We start from the raw sequence: 11,291 nt of genomic DNA, 5'->3' as shown, positions 1-11,291 counted from the left end.
ATAATGCATTACTGGAGTCTTTATCACTTTTAATGCTCTTTGTTTTCATGGTGTTATAATCTGAATCAAACAATTACACATTGTTATAACAAGTATATAGTTGGCCACACAAAAGTGCTCACGATTTATTTTATTTTTATGTACTTATATTCACACAGCCAATATCCATGCACACACTTTGATGATTAATTCAGTGGTTTTGAAAGTTCGAAACTGTCTTTAAAATTGCAAATACCTCTGAGCTTCCTGCTAGTAATCATTATGAACTACATTTTGTAGTTTCTCTGTACTGATCACTGTGGGTGATATCGCTCCTCATTTAGACACAGTGATTATAGCCAGAGGTACACATAACTGGTACTCATCATGCTTGTGTGTGCTAAAAATCATTGATGCATAGCAGACAACACACAGAGGGAAACACTTTTCCTACAATCTGTCATTGCTTTCCTCCTACAAAGTGCTTCCTTTGTGTTTTCTGCTGCGCATCATTTATTTTTAGCACGCACAAGCACCATGAGTACCAGTTATGTGCATGCCTGATTATAGCTTCAGGTTTTGTTGCTGTGTTCGCTATCCTTGAAGTGCACGATCGAGCACACTCGCATCCTCTACTGGAAAGGGCATTGTGACACGCAGCTGGCTATGGTCCTCCATAGTGTGCTGGATGGTCTCAAAGGCGTTTGAGTTTCCAGACCAGCAACGACGAGCCACCTGCAGCACGTACAGACACATGACAGTCAGTCAAGGACCATCTACAATATGAAGACATTTGAAATGGTGACTGATGCTCAAATCTTCCCTCTGCACTCTCACCCCATTGGAAACATCCCAGCTGAGCATCAGACGGGCACGTTTTTCTGCTTCCTCTGATCCATCTAGAACCAAACCAAACCCTCCATTTATCACCTCCCCCCTGTAGACGAGGCAAAGAATGAGGTGATAAACATGTGCTGAGAAGCAAAGAATGCTTTTTTAATTCATGTCATTTGTCCGTGTGAGAGACTTCATCTTTATATACTTGGCTGCACCCCTTGGTAGACAAAGCTTTCTTGGTACCAAAATGTTGATGAGGAACTGCAACACTCATTTTAGGATGCTGCCACTTGATTGCAGTGTCAACAATCCACAGTTGAAGCAACTACTCCACAGCTGTTTCTTGTTAACCATTGTCCATTTTAATTGACAGTTAATTGATGTTTTATTTCTGTCAACCAACACCATGTTTTCATTTGTGTATATTTACATAATTACAAGTCAAACTTCATGTCAAACTAATTTAGCAATTTTTGTAAGCAGTACTTCAGCATTTTCAACTTCATACTTGAAGTGAAATAATACTTCAATCCAGTCAATTAAAGAGACATAAGATCAAATGTATAAATATTACCAAAGCTATGTACTTTTGGCAGTGACCTACATTTATTATGTAACAATGCAAGGTATTACAATCAATAATAAAAGGTTTCAGAAATACTACACAGCCATGATGCTTCAGAAGCAAAACCTTTCCTGTTTCTATTAGCAAATAGCTTTGAACTAAATTTGAGATTATTAGGCTTAGCCCTACACAAAAAGAATATACAGCTGGTCACATTATATTGGTTTTCCATAAACACACAATGAAAATATTACAGTTGTATGCACTGTGCAAACAATGTCATGACAAACAATCTTGTGAAAAAATTGTCAAATTGTGCAAAATACTGTTCACTTTCTTCAGAAAATATAGGAACCATTAATTTTGGTGTGTGTCATTTTAGTGGAACAATTCAGTTTGAGAAGGATTTAGACTACAAGCTACTCTATGCTACACCAGACTGTAGATATTTAAATGTTCTGGGTTTATGGCAGTGATAGTTCTTTATGCATAGCTGCAAACCCCCCATCACCCTGGTGGTTATTTTTGGTTTGATCTGATCGATTGATTTATGTAAGATTGATTGATCTGCTCGATTGATTTATCTAAGAAGATGTACCAACACTGACATGTAATGAACATACATAAGAGAACATTATTAAATTAACAATGCAAAGCGGCCGAGTCACCATATTGACACGATATACTGGACAACAACTGCATGCTGTTTCCCCTTAAAAATTAAGTTCAATCATTGTGACTAATATTTTCATGCATTTTTAAATTGCACCATGCTCAAAATGCCCCCCCCCCCCTCAAAAAAAGAGAGACCCATTGAACATGTGATGTTTCAACAGCAAAAACAGTTATGGCCACTTTGGGATAAGTATTTCACATGTTTTTACTCCAACTGGACTCTTTGAGCAGCATCCCAACAAACATTTTATGACCAAGAAACATTTGTCTTCCTGGGGGTGCAGCCAACTTCATAATTAGGCCTTGTAAGTGAATTATCCGAAGGATGACATTTATTGACAGAGTTACCAGCCAACACCACCGCCGTTGTGCAGGGCAACCCATGTGGCTCCCCTGAAAGCATCGCCGACAAAGTTCTGCACCGCCATGTCTGAAAGGTAAAGACCAACTGAGCTGCCATTTTAATTCCATTATTTTTTGATTATATGAATGAATGTAAAGCAAAGCTGGAACCAGACCTCAAATCTGACAGATGCACATTTGTGAAAATTGCAATTGTTGTGATTGTGCGATTGCACCTTTGCAACATGGTCACAATAAATATATAAAAATATTTATTTTATTATATATATATATATATATATATATATATATATATATATATATATATATACATATATATATATATATATATATATATATACACTCAACAAAAATATAAACGCAACACTTTGGTTTTGCTCCCATTTTGTATGAGATGAACTCAAAGATCTAAATCTTTTTCCACATACACAATATCACCATTTCTCTCAAATATTGTTCACAAACCAGTCTAAATCTGTGATAGTGAGCACTTCTCCTTTGCTGAGATAATCCATCCCACCTCACAGGTGTGCCATATCAAGATGCTGATTAGACACCACGATTAGTGCACAGATGTGCCTTAGACTGTCCACAATAAAAGGCCACTCTGAAAGGTGCAGTTTTATCACACAGCACAATGCCATGTCGCAAGATTTGAGGGAGCGTGCAGTTGGCATGCTGACAGCAGGAATGTCAACCAGAGCTGTTGCTCGTGTATTGAATGTTCATGTCTCTACCATAAGCCGTCTCCAAAGGCGTTTCAGAGAATTTGGCAGTACATCCAACCAGCCTCACAACCGCAGACCACCTGTAACCACACCAGCCCAGGACCTCCACATCCAGCATGTTCACCTCCAAGATCGTCTGAGACCAGCCACTCAGACAGCTGCTGAAACAATCGGTTTGCATAACCAAAGAATTTCTGCACAAACTGTCAGAAACCGTCTCAGGGAAGCTCATCTGCATGCTCGTCGTCCTCATCGGGGTCTCGACCTGACTCCAGTTCGTCGTCGTAACCGACTTGAGTGGGCAAATGCTCACATTCGCTGGCGTTTGGCACGTTGGAGAGGTGTTCTCTTCACGGATGATGCGAAGGAGATGTGTTGCACTGCATGAGGCAAATGGTGGTCACACCAGATACTGACTGGTATCCCCCCCCCAATAAAACAAAACTGCACCTTTCAGAGTGGCCTTTTATTGTGGGCAGTCTAAGGCACACCTGTGCACTAATCATGGTGTCTAATCAGCATCTTGGTATGGCACACCTGTGAGGTGGGATGGATTATCTCAGCAAAGGAGAAGTGCTCAATATCACAGATTTCGACTGGTTTGTGAACAATATTTGAGAGAAATGGTGATATTGTGTATGTGGAAAAAGTTTTAGATCTTTGAGTTCATCTCATACAAAATGGGAGCAAAACCAAAAGTGTTGCATTTATATTTTTGTTGAGTATATATATATATAAAATAAATTTTTTCACAAATCTGATTGGTTAAGCGTGTGAAATTTCAGACCGTATAATATCGGGGTAACGGTGGCAAAATATGAGACCGTTTCACAGTTGGATGTATTACTCCGCACACTGACTAGTGTTCTGACGAGATGTCATTCCTGTCGAATGTCATTCCTGTCTTCTGCGCAACTGCAATTGTCGGGACGTGGAACTGTTAATTTATGCGACGAGATGCACAATTCGACAGAACACCGACTGCATGCGCTGCTAGCTATTAGCGCTGTTAGCTGAGAGTGAGAGAGAGTCATGTATCACCACCATACAAAAGTCTTGATGTGGATTCTGATACAGAATTACCGTTTCACATTTGATGGATTTTCACGTTTGATGGATTACTCCGCCCTGACCACTGTTGGAGCGATGCTGCCTTGGCTCGACGGTAAGCCTCGCCGGCCAAAGCTCAATTTGCGACCGTATAACCAGCATGAACATCCACAAATCATCAGACACAACTGAGTTATTCCCTAAATACATATATCACAATAAATATATTCAAACATGACATTTTTATGTGAAAAAAGTTGAGATGACAAGAGTCCTTCAGCTGCCATTTGGCAAACTCCAGGTGGGCTGCCATGTGCCTTTTACTAAGGAGTGGCTTCCATTTGGCCACTCTACCATACAGGCCTGATTGGTGGATTGTTGCAGAGATGGTTGTCCTTCTGGAAGGTTCTTCTCTCTCTACAGAGGAATGTTGGAGCTCTGACAGAGTGACCCTCAGGTTCTTGGTCACCTCCTGACTGAGGCCCTTCTTCCTCAGTCCCTCAGTTTAGATGGGCAGCCAGCTCTAGGAAGAGTCCTGGTGGATCTGAACTTCTTCCATTTAAAGATGATGGAGGCCACTGTGCTCATTGGGACCTTCAAAGCAGCAGAAATGTTTCTGTACCCTTCTCCAGATTTGTCCCTCGAGACAATTATGTCTCGGAGGTCTACAGACAGTTCCTTTGACTTTATGCTTGGTTTGTGCTGACATGCACTGCCAACTGTGGGACCTTATATGTAGACAGGTGTGTGCCTTTCAAAATCATGTCCAATCAACTGAATTTACCCCAGGTGGACTCCAGTTAAGCTGTAGAAGCATGCCAAGGATGATCAGTGGAAACAGGATGCACCTGAGCTGAATTTTGAGGTTCATGGCAAAGGCTGTGAATACTTATGTACACGTGATTTCTTCATTTTAAAATTTGTAATAAATTTGCAAAAATCTCCAAAAAACATTTTTCACATTGTCATTATGGGGTGTTGTGTGTAGAATTTTGAGGAAAAAATGAATTTCATCCATTTTGGAATAAGGCTGTAACATAACAAAATGTGAAAAAAGTGAAGTGTTGAGATTACTTTCTGGGTGCACTGTATATCAGGACGTGGAGCAATGTAATTGTGATTATGACCAAACAGCATGGGATAATAATGCTTGAAACTGACTAAAAATGACTAAATGCAAACATAAATACTGTATCTCTCTTTTAGACCTAGGCCAGTTTAGCATGCCAGCACATCCTCCACTTCATGGGACTGTCTGGAAACCATGAAACCATGGAAACCATTTACAGAATGCCACCAGCCATATATAACTGGCTCAAGGGCCACATCAAGCTTGTGGGCTTTTTTTTCCACCCCACATTCCAAGAAGCCATTTGTTCCTATTTATGTCAGTCATTTGTTCATTAGGAAAACGTGCTTGGCATAGCTGATCCCTAACACGATGCATGGTTTATCAGGGACACATTAAAGTTATGTGGCAGTTCACTTAAAAGCAAACACATATCATCTGAAATTGGCAGTATGATCAGTAAAATCAAACCTTCAGCCTTCATTTACCTGCACAGAAGGCAGATCCGTCATAAATATTTGAGGTCTCCCTGAAGGGGCTGTCTGTGCCGCTAACATCATGATGGTCTCTGCTAATCACCACAGGAGCCTGTTCCCCAGCACCCAAAAAACAAACTGTCACATCAGACAGCCCACAGATACAATCAACAGCCCGAGGAAAGTTGAAAATCAGATATTTATAATCTTACTGAAACGCTTCCTTCAGCGACAGCTTTGTTGATTGCCAAAGCGACACAGACTCGGCCTTTCTGATCCGAGTACAGGATTCTGGCCTGAGATCCCACAACCTAAACAAAGAGAAAGCACAGAGGAAATCAGCAGATTTAACAGTTCCTGTATGGTGTTAGAGACAATAAATATATTGTTGACTGCAAATATATAATAAAAATCACAGGCCATTTTGTGTTTTCCAGCTTCTCTGATCCAGAGGATGTTGTCATGGTACTGCTGTCTGATACGATCAGCCACAGTAACACCAATCTCCTCCAGGACAGCAGCAGCAATTTCATCAGTGACAGCAAGGTCTTGTGGGTCCCCAGAGGTGCAAACCCAGCGAAAAGGCCCAAAGCCCAAAGAGAAAATATCCCTGTGACACAGCCATCAATGCATACATCTCATCAGCACCTCGTATATAACATTAGCAGTCTTTTTATTCATTTAAAATGGTCTGAACAAACTGTGTTCTATCAGTGTTGCAACAGAATAAAGATAATTTATATCCCACCCCATGATATGCTGGACGTATGACGGGTAACGGAATTCTGTTGCACCAGCTCCAGTCTTCTGTACATCTGCTCCTATAAACAAAAGTAATGTTTAGAACTGTTCTGTCACCCCCTCAACTGCACTCAGGTCCATAAGTAATTTCACAGCGACACTATTTTTGTACTTTTGCATCTGTACACCAACACAATGGAGTTGAGGTGAAATAATCATGATCTGTTTGCAGCGTAGAGACCATAATTAAGTGGACAATTGTCCATAAGTAATCAGACAACATAAACATAAGACACATCATTCATACAAGTGATCACTTTTACAGTCAGTTTTCTTCAGACAAGTCAGGGGATGGACACATGAATATTTCCAAGTCACTCATTGTGTCTTGGAAGTCATTTCCACCAAGAAATATAAACAGGGTGGTACTCTGTGGCAGTGGTGGGCACACTTCCGATAATCCGATAACAGATAATTATCGAAGATAATGTTTTCAGTATTGGATTATCTTTTTAGATAACTTAAAAAAACATTATCGGCCCAATTATCTTCCGATTAATTTTTGTCCGATAACTTTTAAACCGATAAACAAAATAAACAAAGCTGAACAGCAACAAGCATTTTTAAAACTAGTTCAGCACCCACCTGTTAAAAGTTTTGTAATAGAAGCATAGCTATAACCTTTGCAAACAGAAGAGAACTGCTTGTATAAAAAGCATTTCAATCCTCTGCTAACAAAGGACAAACAGCCCCAAAAGGAAAAAGGAAAAAAAAAACACTTCCTTTAACACCATACTGATATGCTGGCAATATGACCTAAGTCATCCAAAGGCATACATTTTTAACTTATGGTTCAAATTTTAACCAAACTAATTTTGGACAAGTTATTTAAAATTACTGTCATGTCTGAAGTTTCATAAAGTAAAAATATCAGATAAATGTTTTAGTTTTAAAGTAATGTGCTAATTTTTAAGGTTTTGTGAGCACATGCTGTGCCCCGCAGTGCATTTTGGGTAGGATGATGTAATCTCAGTACGTCACGACAGGACAAATGCATTTCAGACACTCTGTTCAGGCTCCACGGACAACAGCATTAAACTCTAGTGCCTAAAACTCTCTTGAATATATTCTCTGCATTTATAGACGATTTTTTTTAATTGTGTTTGTTAAATTCCACGCATTTTAAATGTGAGCAGACAGGGATTATCTAGAATTTGTTTTGAAAGCCTCTACTGCCATCTAGCATCTACTGGCCAGTAGTGTTCATGGCAGTGTCTGGGAACCAGTAGATGGTAGTGTTCTATTTATTTTGACCCCGGTTATGTCAGATGATTGTCAAATCAACTTTTTTGCTTTGCAAATGGCTTTTTTTTTTTTTAACAAATGAAGTTTAAAAACAAAACAACTGCAAAATAATAATAATAATAATAATAATAACAACATTATTACAAGACAGCTCTGCAGTGTTTGCACAGGCACAGTGCGAACGGTTGGATGCTGCTTGTAGCTTTCAGCAGCAGGATAACCTCACGACGGCCGACCACAATAATATATTAAACAGGTTTGATTCTCATTCGACCATACGATTGGTGATCAGGAGGTGGTCGTCAGATGTTGACCACAGCTTGATACTCCATGAACACTACACGATGCAGGATGCACGATTAATCTGAAACTTGGTCCAAAAAATTCCTGCATGAAAAATCATCTCGCACACTGTAAAGCACGTTTTACAACATCAAATGAATGTTGTAAAGAGAGAATGTGGAGAGAATGTGTGCAAACATGCGCACATTCTCTCCACATACAAAAATTTTGCGATGACACTTCCAGGGCTCCGTAAAAATGCCTGTTTTTACAAATAAAAAATGGAATATTTTACAAAAGCACATTTAAACACCAACACACGACAGACGTCACATTAACGTGTTGGTTTACATAATGAATGACTGAACCAATCAGTGTTTAGCAGAGGCACGTTTACCCAGAATCCTTTGCGATCTGTCTCTTTGTTACAAAACATCAGAATTAGTGCATTATTCAACATTAAAAGATATATGTTATATTTTAACTTTGTACAAATGACAGAATTGACATTAATGGAGTTATTCTATCGGTATTAATGTTATTTATAAATCAACACCATAACTCAATATGACTTTATTTTTCAAGACCTCCGCATGACCGGAGCTTTGTCATTGATAGAGAGCTGGCTTTACGGTTGCTGTCAGGGTGCCTCTGTGTTGGGAAGGCTGTAATAAACAAGAACTACCAGCAGGGGCCGAATGTTGAAAGAAAAAAGTGTGGTCTCATTGTTTGGGTCTCGGGGTGCCTCTGTGCTCGGAGCGCTGTAGTAAACAAGAGCTTGCAGCTGGGGCAGACTGTTGAAAGAAAAAAGTGTGGTCTTATTGTTTGGGTCTGTTGTTATTTTTAATATTATTAGAAGCTATTAAATTTGTTTTACTAGTAGTTGTAAATGTGCCAGAGATAATATTGGAATTTATCTGTTATCAGTTATCTGTAACTTCCGATACATTTTTGGGTGGTTTATTGTTTTATCTTTATCGAAGATAACTTTTCAGTTATCTGATTATCTGTTATCGAAGTTAATTTTTGGTTATCTGTGCCCACCACTGCTCTGTGGTAACGGTGCAGTGACACAAGCATGACTTTGATTCATGACCTGTGTCGTGCTGGAGAGTAAACTTGTCTTTAAAGGGTGCAGACTGAATGTGAGAGGGGTGCCGACGCGTGCTATTGCACACAGAGGATTTTGAAATGTTCAAAAAATCTTTCACGCACAGGTGTCGTGGTATGTGGCGTGATTAATCGCCAACATGATGTGCAGCTCATCAAGTGGAGTAAAGAAGTGAATAGAGCGAGTGGTGACGTCAACGGATCGCATCAGAGCGCAGCTCGTCTGAACGATTATAACAAGAAGTTAAATCTGTTAAAAACATACTTTAACAGCTGCACACAAGTAGGAAAGAACACGCAACTGGTTTACCAAGCCATGACAATGTAAACATGACAAATAATTACCTTTTTAGATGGCTGAAAATGCTCTATCCAGCTTGTTAGGCATGCCCGCACGGCACCAGCTGAAGCCTCCTCTGTGATTCAGGAAGTGATTGGAGCCATTTTCACCAGCCAATTTGCAGAGAAAATGATTAATCCACAACAAATAATTATTTATATACACAGCATCCACTGCAGAGCACGTGGCAGGCAGTAGAACAAAGAACGGCATCCAGCTGGGATCACAGTGGGTGGGATCATCACGACGACGGGCATGCTAGTGCGTGAATCAAAGTCATACTCGTGTCACTGTGCCTTAAATCTGGTCTTGAAAAATGGAGGCGTTGTTCATATTGCACAATAGGGTGTAATTCCTAAACGTCTAATGTGATATTTTCATTAAACCCCTTAAATTCAAGCTGAAGGGCTACACTACAAACACATCTCATTTCATTTCAACTCCATTTTGGTAGTGTACAGAGGCAAAACTACAGAATTGTGTCACTGTCCAAGAACTTATGGACCTGACTGTATACCAGCTTGGATTTACTAATACTGGTGTTCTTCAGGAAAATATTTACGTTAAAATTACTAAACAGTATACCAGTATAAAGGCCTTGTATACAACCCCTACTGCAAGGATCAAGGTTAACGGATACTTATCTGACAGTTTCATATTGCAAAGAGGAAATAAACAGGGCTGCGTGAGGTCCCCTCTTCTGTTTGCATTATATTTAGAGCCATTGGCCCAATCCATAAAACAAAACCAAAACATTAAAGGGATTATGATCAAAGGAAGGAGAATAAGCTTGCTTGTTACGCTGATGACATTTTAATTTATTTAGGACAACCAACAAACTCCGTACCAAGACTGTTTCATCTGTGTGAGCAATATGGTGAAATGTCTGGGTATAAAATTAATATGAGCAAAACTCAAACACTTTCCTACAATTATAATCCACCAGGGGAAATATTTACCAATACCCAATGGTATGCCAGGCTAAATCTTTAAAATACTTGGGCAAACTAAACTTTTTGAGGTGAATTATGTCCCGTTGCAGAAGAAAATTATAGAAGATATAAACGATGGAATTTGATCCCTTTCTTTACCTTACGCTCACGGATAGAGTCCATCAAAATGAACGTCTTGCCAAGACTATTGTACGAGGTCTGTTAGAAAAGTAACGGACCTTTTTATTTTTTGCAAAAACTATATGTATTTGAATCATGTGTGATTGCATCAGCCAAGCTTAAACCTTCATGCGCAGCGTGAGTTTTTTCACGCCTGTCGGTTGCGTCATTCGCCTGTGAGCACGCCTTGTGGGAGGAGTGGTCCAGCCCCCTCGTCGGATTTTCATTGTCAGGAAATTGGCTGATTGACTGCCGCTTTGCTTCATCAAAATCTTTTCAGAAAGTGTGAGAGACAGCCAAGTGGAAACCATTTGGAAAATTCAGATGGCTTTCGGTGAAGATCTTATAGGGATCACACAGATTAAGGACAATTACAACTGGATTAAAGACGGCCCACAGCGGCGGATGGCGCGCCACGCACCGAGCAGCGATCAACAGGCTCAAACGACCAGATCATTTCCAAAGTTAACGCTTTGTTGATCCGGGACGTCGTCTGACTACCAGAGAAATGGGAAGACAGCTGGACATAGCACTTTTTTGGCACATTCCACTGTTACAGGAGTTTTTGTAATGGAAAGAGGAGCAGAGAAATTCGCCACAGAGTCGCTCATGGCGCAGGACGAAAGCACCTCCGTGTTGGTCTCACAGGACAAGCCCTA

At 40.0% G+C, this 11,291-nt stretch overlaps 1 protein-coding gene across 1 annotated transcript in view; it reads right to left on the bottom strand.

Annotated features, from left to right (window-relative positions):
- Positions 1 to 569: 569 nt before the first annotated feature.
- The window catches only part of uroc1 (urocanate hydratase 1), a 40,775-nt gene continuing 30,053 nt past the window's right edge, over positions 570 to 11,291 (bottom strand). Inside the window, 7 exon segments of the mRNA XM_034166641.1 lie at positions 570 to 714; positions 817 to 916; positions 2,405 to 2,486; positions 5,755 to 5,854; positions 5,955 to 6,053; positions 6,163 to 6,352; positions 6,491 to 6,563. Of these exon segments, the coding sequence (XP_034022532.1) occupies positions 574 to 714; positions 817 to 916; positions 2,405 to 2,486; positions 5,755 to 5,854; positions 5,955 to 6,053; positions 6,163 to 6,352; positions 6,491 to 6,563 (785 nt within the window). The 3' untranslated portion in view covers positions 570 to 573.

Source organism: Thalassophryne amazonica, chromosome 3 (assembly GCF_902500255.1).
Source record: "Thalassophryne amazonica chromosome 3, fThaAma1.1, whole genome shotgun sequence".
NCBI classification, from domain to species: Eukaryota; Metazoa; Chordata; class Actinopteri; order Batrachoidiformes; family Batrachoididae; genus Thalassophryne; species Thalassophryne amazonica.
This window is presented reverse-complemented; position numbering and strand designations above follow the sequence as displayed.